This window comes from Alosa pseudoharengus, unplaced genomic scaffold (assembly GCF_046254945.1).
Source record: "Alosa pseudoharengus isolate Yale_2024_CS ecotype anadromous, Long Island Sound unplaced genomic scaffold, YU_APseudo_1.1 YU_APseudo_1.1_scf_8, whole genome shotgun sequence".
NCBI lineage: Eukaryota > Metazoa > Chordata > Actinopteri > Clupeiformes > Clupeidae > Alosa > Alosa pseudoharengus.
In genome coordinates this window covers 39,759,606-39,775,963 of record NW_027468870.1, presented here as the reverse complement: position 1 = coordinate 39,775,963, position 16,358 = coordinate 39,759,606, and the positions used below count along the sequence as shown (strand labels likewise).

At 40.4% G+C, this 16,358-nt stretch overlaps 1 protein-coding gene across 4 annotated transcripts in view; it reads right to left on the bottom strand.

Moving 5' to 3' along the window:
* atxn3 (ataxin 3) overlaps positions 1-16,358 on the bottom strand; it is a 58,822-nt gene that overhangs the window by 2,626 nt on the left and 39,838 nt on the right. For 2 of the 4 annotated variants that reach the window (XM_076274628.1, XM_076274629.1), the window contains exons 9-10: positions 15,204-15,361; positions 12,704-12,758 (exon numbers count right to left, since the gene is read on the bottom strand). In XM_076274628.1, the coding sequence (XP_076130743.1) occupies positions 12,704-12,758; positions 15,204-15,361 (213 nt within the window). Of the gene's footprint in view, positions 1-10,261; positions 10,348-12,703; positions 12,759-15,203; positions 15,362-16,358 lie in introns of all 4 variants that reach the window. The other 2 variants (XM_076274627.1, XM_076274626.1) reach the window with 2 other exon arrangements.

The window sequence follows — 16,358 nt, the reverse complement described above, 5'->3', positions numbered from 1 at the left end:
CAATTTGAGCTGTGTATACAAAGACAGAATTCAGAGTTCACAAATTTTGAATAAAATATACTTTTTGGGAATGATGAAGTCTTTTTATTAGTATTATTTAATTTGAGCTATTTCCATGTTAAACTACATCTTGCATTGATATGGCATGATGGCAATATAAACACAGCTAACAATGGTGTTGCAATAGCCTATGATTAAATGCAATGGATTAATATTAAACTAATGAAGATTGTTCACAGCACTAAGCTATTGTTGTTTTAGGGTTGTTTTAGGACATGTTTGAGTATGCCTGTTGGCAGCCACTCCGAGTAGTCAAAGGCGATTCAAAACGAGTCAGAAAAGTCGAGACAGGACCAATCGTCAAAATTTCGGTGTCCACCACTCTAGTTCATCCAAAACAAACCAGAAAAGGGACTGAAAGTCCGGAATACCGGAATTTTCCTTTAATAAAATGATATATAGAGTATAACTGAACAAATGAAAAAGATTTTAGACCAATAGTGGCAAAATATTGGGCAATTTGAAACACGCCAGCAGACCGCCAGAGAACCGATGAGCAAAATGCCAGCGGTCCGCCAGCTATGTCCCCAATGTTCCGACAGTGGTACTTGCTATCTGGGCCGAAGTTTCCTGTTTGAAACAGCCAAACTCTTTTATAATGATACACCGATATTGAAATTCCGGGCCAATACGATATTTAAAATTTCACTTTGGCCGATAACGATACCAAATTTTTTTTTGATACACCTTTGCTGGCAAAAAAAGGGGGGGGGGGGCATTATCAGTAATATTGAATATACTGTAGTGTGATCATTCACACCAGTGGCCATCCTAGATTCTGCTTGACTCTCTCCACACACACACACAGAAAATAATGGCTTGCATCAAAGGTTTCTATTTCATATATTTTGAAATTCATATAAAGTGTATTTAGTTAATAATGTTTAAAATACTATATAATGTATAGTATTTTATATAATCTGTATAATTTCTAGTAGCTAAACATATTTAGTAATTTGAATACTTCATATTGATTTTTAAACTATTACACTTAGCATATCTTTAATGTGGTGTGTAGGTCTAATTGACCGATCCCAAGCCCCTCCTCCCATTGTCAGTCCCATAGTTACTGTTGCTAAGTCGGACAAGTTTGCAGGAAAGTGTGCGAGAACGTGTGTTCAACATGGGGACGCAGCACCCCCATTTAGCCTAGTGCAACAGTGTATGCTGGATTTCTGGGCGTCAAGTAATATTGATATATTCAAAAAACAGAGGTCAGAAAGGCCTTCAGTATGCAGAAGGACACATTCACAATGTCCGCTGTCATCAACGAGGTGGAACACCACAAATTGAGGACAAAAAAATCCGGTGTCGTGGATCCTAATGGGATGCATGTAAACTGGATAAACAATTAGCACGTTATCCCGAGCAGGTAGTTTACCTTATTTGCTGCAGATGTGACTCTGATTCAATAAACAGGTCTGTGCGAACATATGGTGTTGACGTGTCCATAACAAAATCTAACCATATTTCGAGGATTAGTAAGACGGGACCAAGTGCTGCAGATCCAAGTTCACGCAACTTGGGAGAGTGACTAGTCTGTTAAGCAGCTCATGTTGGGGAGGTGGAGAGAAGCTTCTCTTCGGTAGGCCGAGAGTCTACTTATTATTTTGAATGGCTGCTTTAGAAGGAAGAGTTCAAATAAACATGATACAAGTGTATTGAAAAGAACCCACTCCGAGTTCAAACCCATACCACGCATGACATAGGCTATCTGCAGTTTGCAGACGTGGTTTGTCTTGCACTAGACTTCATCATTATGCTATAATTAATTTAAACGTGGGCAATGTAGTAGGCTAGGTCTAATATTGGCGATTTCGAGACTGCATAGCCTATAGCAAGGCATAGTTTTGAATCAGCACATGATTCGATCTTTAGAAGACATTGTCTATCTCTCGTTCAGCCATCAATAATGCATCGCAGTAGGCTAGTATTGCGTTTGTTGAAAAAATGATTAGCCTATTTCTGTCAACAGTCTTCTATCCCAAGTTAAACATGGCAATGTAGCAAAGCTGAAAGTATGTTCTTGATGTGTGTAAGGCGATACGTGATTGAAGGTGTAGCCTTTTGCGCGTCTTCCAATCGTATGAATGTGCGAGTTCAGTTCCTGCAAGGTAGGTATATTTTTTTGCGTAGGCTTATGTTGTCGTTTCATCAGTGGAAACCAGATTTAGTTATGTTTTTGTGTGTAGTTATGAACACAAATAAAGGGAACATTTTCGTACACACTCAGATTTATTTACTGAAAAGTAGCAGCCTATCCAAAGTTATGCAAAGTTAGGCCTATGTGTGTTAACGTTTCACACGGTCAGGATATCGGATGTCACTTCTACAAGTATCTCAGGCTTATCTTTGAACCTTTTTGAGCTCTTTAGTTATTTAGTTTCTTAGGCTACTCGCAAAAGAAGCATTATAGCCTTCGCATACCTGGCGTATTGTCATACAGAACGGACACTAGAAAATTCAAAATTGACCGAGGTTGACCGAGGTCCTCCGAAGTCCTCATTGTGACATAGTAAAAGGGGGCGGGGCTTGGGATCGGTCAATTGAGTGCACATGGGTGATGTGTAGGTGTAATTGAGTGCCTGTCACTTTAAGAAATATGTGAGTAATTAGCCTTCAGTCTCACAGTTTTATAGCCTAGAAATCTAGATGCACCCTAGCGGCAGCAAATTACATTTGCTGCCAGGGCTAGTCTAGCAACTTTCCGTTGGATGGTGAGTAGGGGTGAATGATTTTGGAAAAAAATCTAATTGCGATTTTTCTCACCAATATTGCGATGCGATATGCGATTATTTTTAAGCTCTTTATCTTCTGTCTTATTCAACAAAAACAAGCAATATATTATTCTATAGTATGACCAACACAAAATTAGATAAGTTAAACATAAACTGTTCTTTCCTGGAGCCCAGGCCTATGTTATGATGGCATTAGGTCATTGAATAAGATTGATGAATGAAATATTTTTTATTTAACTATTTTAATCACATTAGTAGACCTATATTTGTTGAACTTCCAGCCTTGTAAACATTTAATGATTCTTATACGTTTCTATTTCATGTATATATATGATCTTCTTTCGTTAGTTAACAGTTAGGTCTACATGCAGTGGCACTGACACTGCTTCTCCTTGTCCTGTGCTCTCCATACGCGCGCGCGCACACACACGCACACACACGCACACACACACACGCTCCTCTCCTCTGTAGGCTACTTGCACGTGAATCGGAACAAACTACTGTAGATTGTTGGGGGGGGCACCAACAACGAGCACCCAAGAGCAACAGGGGCAAGGAAAAACTCCCTTACCAAGGAAGAAACCTTGGGCAGATCCACGGCTCAAGGGGCTAACCCAACTGCCAGGGGTCTTGGTGTGTGTGTTGGGGGGATGACAGGGGAGAGGGGTGTGCTGTGTATGTGGGGAGAGGGCAGTGTGCAATATGTGTGTTGGAGAAGCTTCCTCATGAGACAATGTGCTGTGTATGGGGGGGGGGGGGGGGGGGCAGTGTGCTGTAAGTATGTTGGGGATGTGTGTTGGAGAAGCTTCCTGATGAAATAATGTGCTGTGTAGGTAGGGGAGAGGGGGGGTGGGCAGTGTACTGCAAGTATGGTGAAGGGACTTACTATTGCATCATCAACACTGCAGCGCAATACGCATGCATGTAAATGAACTAGTTTGTTCATATCACAACCAATCCAATCGCGGAGACAAAACTCTTTAAACAGGCAAAGTTATCAGCAGTTAGCAGCATGTATGTAGCCTAGAGCCTTAGCTGGTAAGCTAATGTTAGAACAGCTGGGTTTTTGATGGTTAGCTGTGTCAACTACTTGGGGATAACATTATGCATCAATTCATTACCTGTGAGATGAAATGTTTGCGCCGCCAACCCCCTTGGATATCGCAAATGCCCCCACTGTCACTGTACTCAAAGTCCCCAGTAAACAAAGTCCCCAGTGCACAGGTTAATGGCTGCTGTGCAGCCTATACAGTCGTGGAGTTTTAATCGTCAGCTGGACAACTGAACGAAGTTACCAGCCAGAGTAGCAGCACAGGGGAATTATGAACTAGAACCAGGGACATGGCAGGTTCGAGCAAAAGGTAATGAAGAGGTTTATTTTTTTAACCAAAGTAGCTCTACTGATCAGACCTTTCTTGACACTGAAGAGTCGGTGGCGCATTGGCAATCGCAATAAATGCGTTTTGGTGACGACACATATTACAAAGCGTAATCGCAGCCTTTGCCGTTTGAAAATCGTGTATCATCATATCGCGATATTATCGCAAATGCAATAAATCGTTCAGCCCTACTTGTGAGCTCGAAAAATTAAACTTCTATCAGGCCAATCAAATCGTGTATTGAGTCGTTAGGCGGGCTTAACATAATGATTGATGGCAGAGTTGCAACGGTTTGGCTTGAATTCCCTGCTACTTGAAAACAAATAAGATGGATGTTGCAGTGGCGAACACGAGTTAAGCTTTTATTAAGTTGGCAAAAGTTTGAACTAGCCAACTAGCTCCGCTGGTGGGAAACGCATGGGATTCATAGCGCTGTCCTATTACGTGCAGAGGGAATTTGAAAGACAACTGATTATCCCGCCCCTCGGACTGAGCACTGCGAACGGTGAGTGCCCAGACCCTACATTTTAATGTGGGTCTGGCTCGTCAGGCTAGGCTCAACGGTTTTAGGCTAGTGAATAAAAGTTGTGCATAGTGCATAAGGATATGTGGATGCAATTCATTATGTTTTCTATGTCATTAGATAAAATAAATGTTCAAAAAACTAACATATCGAAGAAAATCTTTCTGGGATCATAGAAGAGATAAGTGTCTTGCAATGTTCATTAATGATTTAGTGAGAACTACTGACAGACGTGACCTGAGCTAGCGGGATAGTTAGCAAGGAGCTCTCAAAAAAGTTTGTCATGGTTGCGTAGCCTATTTGCATAAGCGCAAAGTGGTTCTGTGTGTGTGTGTGTGTGTGTGTGCGTGTGTGTGTGTGTCTGCGTGAGGCTATGTTCAATTCAACTCAGGAGTTGATCCATCTGGTCAATAGCCCCGCATTCACACCACTTCAAGATTAGATTAACGTTATCAGACAGGCTGTAAAGTGTAAGCGGGAATTTCTCGCATTATGATGGCTAGAGTTGCGGGACTTGAACAAATTATGCACAATACCCTCAATCCCGCAGTGAAATTTAAGCCCTGGAGAGAGAAGAAAATAACTTTAATCTTGCATATCCCTCTGCTACTCCCTATGGAAAGTTTTCAGATCTGCCCTCTTAGAATACATAGGTTGGTGACGCTTATCAGCGATTTAGTCCTGGTCAGCATATTTGAACATATCGGCCACTAATATCGGCCGTTTCGCAGATGGCTGATGGCAGCAAAAAAGGCCCATATAGCCTGCCGATATATCGGTGCATCACTACTAGTGGGGGGCCTTAAGCACATTTAAGCACAAGAGTCAAATTTGGCACAAATGTAGCTTAGGCCATACTGAAATGATTTAGCTAGGGCGCCGGAGTCCGCGGCCCTTGGGGCCAAGATGGCGGCCAAATCCAATATGGCCGCTGCGTGAAATAGGTTCCGGCTATAACTTTTGAACTACATGAGTTACAAATACAAACTTGATATCTTTTTCAGCTTAATTGATCATGGGGAATACATAGGAATGTTAATATTTATGACCCGGTGCATCTGGACCCCTTATTCCTCCAATTCTAATATGGCCGCTGTCCAAAAAAGCAGTTTTGGCTGTAGTATGGGCCTTACACCCCATTGTTTGTGCAAATTAATCTACAAGCACCAAATTTGCCACGGATGCAGCTGAGGGCATAATGAAATGATTTAGCCAGGCTGCCTGAGCCAATGGTCCCTGAGACCAACATGGCAGCCAAATCCAAAATGGTTGTCGCCTGAAAGGGATTCAGCTATAGCTTTGGAGCCAGATGAGATACAAATTTTGCTAGGTTGCTAGGTTACGGGGACGCTGGCGAGACACGCCGCTCCATCTGGCATCATGTTTTTGTTTGTTTTTATGTAATGTTCGTTATTTTATGTAATGTCATGTTCATTTTTTTATTGATTTGTGTAGTTAAATGTATTCTCTCTTTATTTACGTTATTTTGATAGTTTTCGTGTTATTCTTAGTCCCTTTTAACGTTACTGCTTCCAAGTCGGCTGATGTCGTTAACGTTGGTCCATTGGGAGCTTGCTATGGCTAACGTTAGCTTTTGCCTTGGACTGACATTCTTCCATCCATCCATCTGGATTGTGCAGACTAGCTCAGCTGCTAACGTTTGAAACTACGTTGAAGAACTGCAATCTCTCGGAGCATCAAACTGTCGCTGTCATAAGTCCACCGAGTTGCTGATCTGCAAGATCGCCCAAGACTTCAGACGGTTATGCCAGAGAGGGTTAAAGCGGAGCATCAAGGAACTTTGGTTATGCTTCCAGTGATCTAGCTAGACTGCAGTCTAACTGTTACAAGTAGGGCCTACTAACATCACTTATTGAAGGCCTGTTAACGTTAAATCCTCCGGGTTGGTCTGAAGACACAGCTGTAGCTACGCCATATCATTGCCATTGGACTGAGTGGGACTAATGTTAAGTTAACACGGACTTTTCTTTATTTTAATTTCTTATTTATTTATTTATTTTATTACTTGGAGACGGAGTACAGGCAACTGGTGGACCACTTTGTGACATGGTGCAGAAACAACCACCTTGTCTTGAATGTGGCTAAGACAAGGGAAATAGTGATGGACTTTCGTAGGGCCAAACCTGAGCTAAATACCATTTCAATACTAGGTGAGGAAGTTGTTGAGAACTACAAATATGTGGGGGTTATTATAGACAATAAACTGGATTGGAGGTACAACACTGAGGCTGTATACATAAGTATATATACTCTTTTGATCCCGTAAGGGAAATTTGACTCTGTATTTAACCCAATCCGTGAATTAGTGAAACACACTCAACACAAAGTGAACACACAGTAAGGTGAAGCACACACTGATCCCAACGCAGTGAGCTGCCTGCTACAGCGGCGCTCAGGAAGCAGTGAGGGGTTAGGTGCCTTGCTCAAGGGGAGCAGTGAGGGGTTAGGTGCCTTGCTCAAGGGCACTTCAGCTGTTCCTACTGGTCGGTGTTTGAACCGGCACAAGTCTGAAGCGCTAACCAGTAGGCCACAGCTGTAGAGCATACTGGCTTGGGTTATTTAATGTGTGGTCATGGTAAAAAAAAAAGTTGTAGTGAAAACCCTTTTTTGGACAGTCACCAGATTGCATTTGGGGACTTTAAGGGTCCACATATACCCAATCATAAATATATATATTTTGTGTTTCCATAGCCAGAAAAGGTGAAATATTTATTAATTTTACATTTGTATCTCATCTGGTTCCAAATATGCAGCCTACAGTAATCCCTTTTCAGGTGGCGGCCATATTGGATTTGGCAGCCATCTTGGTCCCAGGGGCCACTGGCTCCGGCATCCTCGCTAAATCATTTCAGTATGCCCTCAGCTGCATCCATGCCAAATTTGGTGCTTGTAGATAAATTGGCGAAAACAATGGGGTGTAAGGCCATATTGGAATTGGAGGATTAAGGGGTCCAGATATACTGGGTCATAAATATAAACATTTATATGTGTTTCCCATAAGCTGAAAAAGACATCAAGTTTGTATTTGCAGCTCATGTGGTTCAAAAGTTATACTCAGAACCCTTTTCGGACAGCGACCATATTGGATTTGGCTGCCCCAAAGGTCGCTGGCTGCGGCGCCCTAGCTAAATCATTTCAGTATGACCTGAGCTACATCTGTCCCAAATTTGGTGCTTGTAGATAAATTGGCGCAAACAATGGGGTATAACTACAGTCAAAACTGCTTTTTTGGACAGGGGCCATATTGGAATTGAAGGATTAAGCTGTCCAGATATACTGGGTCATAAATATAAACATTCCTATGTGTTTTCCATGATCAATTAAGTTGAAAAAGACATCAAGTTTGTATTTGTAGCTCATGTGGTTAAAAGCTAGTCGGAACCCTTTTCGGGCAGCGGCCATATTGGATTGGCTGCCATCTTGGCTCCGAGGGTCTCTGGCTCCGGCGCCCTAGCTAAATCATTTCAGTATAACTTGAGCTACATCTGTGCCAAATTTGGTACTTTTAGAAGAAATTGCGCGAAACGACCTATTTATGTGCTTAAGGCCCCCCACTATACCCTTTTATTGATCAAGTAGCGTGGTAACGACCTCAGAAGCAATTTTATATGGCTTAACACAGTGGAGAAACAGTTTGTAGTCTAGAAAATAAATGATATTATCCACAACACAAGCACTCAAGATTGTTCGGAACGGGGGCACACAAAATGTCTGCACAGCCATCCAAAGCGTTCTGTTTACTGCCCTCGACTTCCATGTGACTTTGAACTCCAATCGGACCGTATAGTGAGCATTGTTTGACATCAATCCTTGTCTGCAGATGTCAGTAATGAGATTAATTGTGCAGTCGTGAACTGACTGAAGAAAAGGATATCAAACTAAAACAAGTTAACAGCAATTGGACCCTTGACCTCCAACATCAATTCACTTCATCTTTGAGTCCATACAAACACTCATACCAAATTTCAGGCATGTATGTCAAGGCATTCTTGAGATATCGCACTCAGAGTGTTCGTTTACTTGACCAATGACCTTGGACCTCCAACATCAACTCACTTCATCTTTGAGTCCATACAAACACTTGTACCAAATTTGAAGCATATGCGTCAAACCGTTCTGGAGTTATAATGCTCAAAGCATGAGATATGGCTGTGACTTTTATTTTGACACACGGGAAACACTTAAACATGATGTGTAGTTTTAGGGAGCACCAGATTGTATGCATTAGAAGCTGAGACGGTTGAATTCACAGGTGACACCTGTGCCAGTGTTCTAATTAGCCCGGGAACTACTCTGGGAGCTACTCTGGGAGCTTAACAAGCGCAGCTGCCTTTAGGCCATTATGACATCACAGCCTTTGAAGTTTATGGGGGGAAAATGAGGTTTTTAACATTTTTAATCCCTCATTCTCAAAAATTATAAACTTTTTAAAAATCTGAAATAATAACTCTCTTGCCCCACTCCAGACCTTCAGAACGGTTATTTCAACATGTCTGTACGTTAAGCGGTTAGAGTCGCATTAATTCTTGAAAAGGTAAAAAGAAAAGGTTATAATAAGAAGAAGAAGCCAGGAGATTTCAAGATAGTGGATTCCATCCACTATAATTAATTAGTGAGATGATCTGCATCTCCGTTCACCTGAAGTTATGGTTGTGCCAACTCAGTTGCACAAAATGTAATTTCTGAAATGTTTTCTTCTTTGGTCTTTGATTTAATTCATTATTCACCTTATTCCGCGCGCAAACATGGGGGGCACCATTGCGATTACATTGAGATAACAGAGCTCTATCGAGATGACTGGCATCATATGTTATGGGTCATCCTAAAGTTAGGAACGTTTATTTAGGATTTTGGTGACTTAAGACATTTCTGTTATACACCTTTTCAATCTGAAGTTTGGAAAACACTGACTTTGGAGCGGCTGTTCTGTAATGACTTTGTAAACTAGTTACCATAGTTACCAAACAGATAAGGATTTGCGAGTTTCTCCATACGATACAGCAGCCACTGCCACATCGTCTACCCACTCCGTAGGGCTGAATAGCCTTGGGTAGCGAAGTACAATATTGCAGTCTGACCTCCTGATGGTATTTGTCGTTTGTTAGCCTCTCTATCCTCTTCTGCCGTATCATCCCAATGAAGCTAACTAGACGTAGGCTACTGTAGCTAGCCGACCGAAAGTTTAAAGACAACGTGGAATTTAAAATGGGCGGGGCTGAATAAGGTGAATAGTGACTATGTATATTGATAACCCAATGGAATTAACTTTGTATGAATCTGGTAATTTAAACATAGTAGTAGTTTCTCATGTTGATTGCCATGTTAAGTTGGCACAGCTTCACATGTAGCGCGCTGCTTTTGCTGTGTTTGCGTAACTTAGCTTGCTACATTTGACTGTGTGGTAGCTTCTGTGTAGTGAAGCTTCATTCATGAGCAAAGTAACTGGTAGCTTAGCTCAGTACATTTTCCAAGTAGCTTGCCCAACACTGGCATTTACCAAACGTTTAATGAGAAATAATTGAGAAAATTCTACAACATACCTGTTGATTGATCCGTAGCTCACATAGATCACTCTCCATGTAACTCTCCATTCTCCATGGTCTTCTCCGGCAGTGGTTGCTGACTGCTGGGTTAATATTGCTACCTTAATATCATAAAATCTCGAATTTTACCTCGTAACATTTCGACCTTTATGGCCTATATTTTTTTTTATTTTATTCTTCCAAAATGTTTATTTTATTATATTAAATTTGCCTCAGGCATTGCTTGAGCAGCTGTAACACCATGTCCTAATAGGTCCGGGCAGGCGACTGTCTTTTATGTCTGTCTACACTGAATCCATTAAATATGCTCTTTTATAAATATATATAAATATGCCCTTTTTTGAGTCATATTTCTCATTCAAAATAGCAGAAATGCGAGTGACAGAAAGAAAATAGAAATGGGTTGTCCGACAAAAGTTTTCTCAAAACGTTCCGTTGCATCGCACTGTTCACGTCGATGCAGTCAGTGCAGTTAGCAGATACTCCAATTGAAAACAATGTAATTAAACAGATTTTATTGCAAATGTTTGCTTGCATCGCATCCTGTTAGGACATAGTGTAAGCCCTCCTAGTTCTACTCTTGACTTAGGACGAATGAGGTGGCGACATGTCATTCCATTATGACGTATCTAGCAGATATGATACCCACATCGGACACAGCCATGAGTTTAGGAACTGCTTCTGTAATAGGAAAATAGGATTTCTCCTATCTTTGAAACTTAAGTTAAGATAGGACAAGCAGTATATTTTTCTGTAATGAGGCCCCAGGTCTCACTCACTCCACACTCATTATGTAGACCAGTGGTCACCAACCCGTTGATCGTGATCGACCTGTAGATCTTTAGGACTTGCCCAGTAGATGCCGAGAATAACAGGAAAGATAAAAACATTCACCAAATTCCTGCATGTTCCCCAACGTTTACAGGGCCTAAATTTCAGCGCGGGATTGTGGGTATAGCGCATGATTTATTCAAGACCCGCAACTCTAGCCATCATAATGCGAGAAATTCCTGCACACATTTTACAGCGCTGTCTGATAACGTTAATCTAATAATGGAGCGGTGAGAATGCGGGACCGGACGGACCAACTTCTGACTTGAACCGAACGTAACCCCATGCAAACACACGCGCACACAGCACCACTTTGCAGGTGCGCTCTCTCTCTCTCTCTCGCAACAGGACTTGTCATCGCTGAAGTCAAATTATGCTAGGTGTATCAACTGCTAACTGACATAAAATGAAAACGAAAGTTTAGCAATCAGGAACTGTCAGGAATTTGTTCTCCATTTGAAGAATGTCGATTCGATTGCAGACGTGCTCAGACAGCTACAGACACGGGGCGCATTGTAGGCCTAGGCTTAGGTTACTTTCACTTTCTAGAGTGCACATTCATTACGTGAAAGATGCTTCATACCAAAACAGCGTTCAAACATTATCAAATTTATCATGACGTGTTGTCACAAACACTCCAATTACAAAATCAAAAACAAAATCATGTAAGTAAAGACTGTTGTGTTGTTATCTCATTGACGCCTGTATAAGGGGGTGCAGGATGTGATATTTTTGACCTGATACATTTGCCTAAATAAAAGGCCTTAAATTGGAAGTATTTTAGCTTTAATTCTCTTTTGACGCTCAAGGTAGATCTTGCCTTTGTTCAGGGCGAGGTCAGGGATCTTGGGCTCAAAAAGGTTGGTGATCACTGATGTAGAAAAACAAAATCTGAGATGGTGCAGCAACCATTTTCCTGGATTCTGTCTGATTTGACACGGAATGACCCAGAAGTCTTGAAATCATGACCTGATATTTAGAGCCCGACTGATATGGGGTTTTAAAGACCAATACCGATTTTGATATTTGAGGACTTCAAAAACTGATAACCAATATATCGTCTGATATTCATTTTTAGCAAACACAATGTAACATTTTCCACTAATATTTAGCATATTGAAGAGTTTTGATCAAGGTGGGACATAATATGTTTAGATAGGCCTAGCTATCCTAATGAAAGGCTCTTATACAATAAATGATGAAACAATTGTCATAAATCAAGTAGTGTTAGGTATTTTTTTCTTTGAAGACCACCATTGCCACAATACTTTCAAGGTATCCACGTTCATGCTTAATGACGCTTAATGCAAGCTAATTTCATCAAATAGCTAATATAGGCCAATAATATTGGCAAACCAATTATCAGTCGGGCTCTACTGACATTTATCAACATTTTGACATTTGGCCCTTAACAGATTTACTAAGCAGTGAAACTACAGCAATAAAGCATACAATACAGCTTGACCAATTCCAGTACAGTCATGATTGCTCACAGAACTAAAGCAAATATAAAACTTTAAGAAAGTGACTTGGGCCTGTCCCAGTAACTTAAAGTTCAGTTAACATTGATGATGACATATCAAAAAGTGGTGGTGTCTGAGGTCATACCTGTGGGTTTACTGTCCTGTTGCTGTGAAGCAGTGACTTGTGTCTGGAGCTGAGACTGCCTGTGTAGGCAGAACATTAAAAAGGCTGATCAGTCAGACTTTTCTGGGTACTTCCCCTTTACATCAATATAACAACAGAGTACAGCTTAGAAAGAGGCATATCCGATGACAGTATTTATGCATTTCTACAGCGAATTAAACACTGTACACGTAACTTAACCAGTCGGCTAAAGCTTTCCTTACCTGCAGTTCTTAATCTTCGTAAATGATACATTGTTTAGGTTAAGCAACTTATATTCTTAAATTTCAGCCTCATTTTGAGAGTTTTGCCCGACATTGCACATCATTTACATAGGAAGGCACTGCTCCCACATACTTTGGCCCATCCTTAAATGCCTGGTACCTTTGGAAAGCTTAGACCCAGTAGAATTCTCAGAAACAGTCAGGGTGGGTTCAATCTGACTGGGAGAGTCACGTGATCACGCTGATATGTGCGTGTAGCAGGAAGTATGCACCTTCCAGACCAAGGAAAGCACACGGAAAGAAGAAGTTTGAAATGTATTTGTTTCTAAATATTTGTATTTGTATAAGATGGATTATACATCTACCAACGCATTATGAATAAAACAACATGTATATTCCACTACTATAGATTCTTACCGACATTTCAAGACCATGTATGACGTATCCGGATATTGGCATCCTTATCTGATCTACATTTAAAGTAAGAGTCTCACGGCCTAAATGCACACTGTCTGAGACTGGAATCTTCACATCTTCAACTTTCTATAACTGCCAGTTAGGCCTGCACGATTCGGGGGGAAATATGAATCACAATTTTTTAGCTTAGAATTGATATCACGATTCTCTGCCACAATTTTTTCCCCCTCAATAAGTGTAATATTTATTGCACACATAAACCATGACAAAACAAAACAATTTGGTACCAAACATAGATTTTGGCACCTATAGCACATTGTGCATCACCACGAGCCTGTAAACATAGAGGCTTCAATGAATAAAAGAAAATACTGGCCGTTTAAGTACAGTAGGCTACCAAAAATAGTAGCCTACATATAACACACTGAACTAAATATGGTCCTGATACAGGCTCTATCTGAACATATCTTTACATAACTAAAACATGTCAATCAACATACTGCAGCTACAGCTTCAGTCTCTAGAGAAATGGAGCTTGTCAATTGTCAATTTAAGTACAGTATCAAAAACAGAATGATTTCTTAGCACTCTTGAACTGCTTGCCTTTTAGAGCATTAACATTCAACTGGCCATTCAGTTCGGTTTGACACGGAGTGGTTGGCTGATTCTTGTCACTAGTACCCAATGTTTTTTGCAGTGGCCTACAGATAATTTTTTAGGTTATTTCTCCACTACTGTTCATTTATCAAACTGGTGCTTTCTCTACGTCCTTAGCAAATTAAGCCACGTAGTTCAGTAGAGAGACGTTGAATAAATTAGCATTTGCGATTGACAACACAATTAACAACGTTCTGATAAGTAGGCTATACTAACTTTGCAAACTTGAATGCATCAAAATTGTTAGGCTACACCGCAACAGTAGTCTGCATGAAAAGTCCTTGCACAAGCGGTGTGGGCTGAAGCCAAACTATTTGAGGGAGACCAGTGCAGGGAGAGAATGCATGCTCTATTTCCACAATGAAAGAATGTATCTAGGCTAACCTATATTTTAAATAAGCAATCACTGCGTGCTGCTATGGAAAAAATAAGTCAATATATTAGAGCACTTTGTGAGAGAAGGGAGAGCATTGCAGCGCTTGGAAGCGCTTTAAAACTCACAGAAAAAAGTAGTAGTGTTTGTGATGCAGTCAGCTGGTAAAATTAAATGAGAATCAAAGTCATTTAAAAATTAAATCGCGCACAGGGGTGAATCGAGATCACGATTTTATAACGATTTATCGTGCAGGCCTACTGCCAGTTATCAATCAGTTATTAGACCCCCAACTGTCACAGCCATAGTGTAGTGTCAGACATTAAACCATTTGTTGGAGTAAGACATTGTCACCTTCAAATTGACATTTAATTTTAAAACCACACCAGCGTATTACAAAACATTACTCTGGGCAGAAAACTGGACCACACTAGTTCATTAGGTCTACAAAATTATTTATTCTGTATTAGTTCTTCATTCTTATGCAGTCTATTTCTTTCTTCTCAGTAAATTTGCCTCAATTGAAAGTTGGAGTATCCTTTGAGAAACTAAGACAAAACGCCAAAATATTATTTTTTATCCCTCTTTTTACTCATCAATACTACACATGTGTGATCCCTAATGTGGCGCAAATGTCTGTGTACCTGTAGAAAAGATTTGTAACTATAGGACAGCTTTGTGTATGTAGAGCATTGATTTGTAACTGTAAAATATATTTGAAATGGTAAAATATTTGTAACTGTAGGATGAGCTGTAGCTTTAACACAGTTGTAATTATTTTGCACAAGCAAGCACATACAAACACAAATACATGCCTGTCAAAGTAAGCTTGTCTCCTCCTGCGTAACTCTTCAGCGCTGAGGTTGTTCTCCCGGGGACTACCTATGGTCCCTGTGGACAATGAGCCTCCTGATGTTACAGGAACACTGCCATCTTTGGGTATGGTGGAGGAGGTTCTAGGAGCTGCACCTTTATGAGGGGCCGATGCCAAACAGAAATTAGACATGAGACTTGTATGACGTCATTTTACTACATTTTGTATGTTTTCACAGACAGCTTGTTATGGTATTATTTTTGGGTTCACTTGGTATATGGTCAAATGAATGACCGATAAACACCAATCTTTCTCACTAGCCAATCAGGTAGTACAGATTGTAGTTCTGAGATATGAATCAACCTATGAAAATGTAAGAAAAAATGTAAAAAAATTACATTCTCAGCCTTGAGAATGTATGGTGTGTTCTAAACAGATGGCATCTACTCTTTTGCTTGTCTGCCATGACAGAGATAAGATATGACTTTAGAGTTAAGGCATCTTCAAAGAATGATGGTTTCAGACTTTTAAGATAACGATGAGACTGTGGTATGACATTGGCATGCAGCAAGAACATTAAACTACTTTATGTAAGCTAGCAGATTAACGTTAGAAAATTGGCTGACAGACGGCACATAAATCACAACAGACACTATCAATGGTTACAATGACGGTATAATCATAGCAGTGTTTTCTTCTAGCTAGATTTTGAAAAATCTAAGCAAATAAAATGTCAATAAAATTATATTTTATTGCAATCAGCAGCTATGAGAAGAATTCCATCATTCATTATGTTTACACAGCAGTTTGGGAGAGTTGCTGCACATATTTCTGGGTATTAGGCAGTTAGGAAGTGTTTAGGTAGTTCGAAGGTATCTTAGAAGGCATGAAAAGAGAGTTTGATCAGCTTGAAGAGACTTGTTGTCTCGCTCTCAATACCACGGCAAAATCCTAAACTATTTGGAAAAGGTGTATTGAGTCATTTGTGTTTAATTTAGTGCACTTTTGTGGTGTGAAGGTCAATGCTGGGTTCATCACCATAAAGGGCCAACATGCTTATTATTTCTATAGACCCTTTCAAGAGAGTTCCATTATCAGCATCATAGTTGGCCCCACAAGACTACCTTTTTAACATTCCATATTATCTTAATG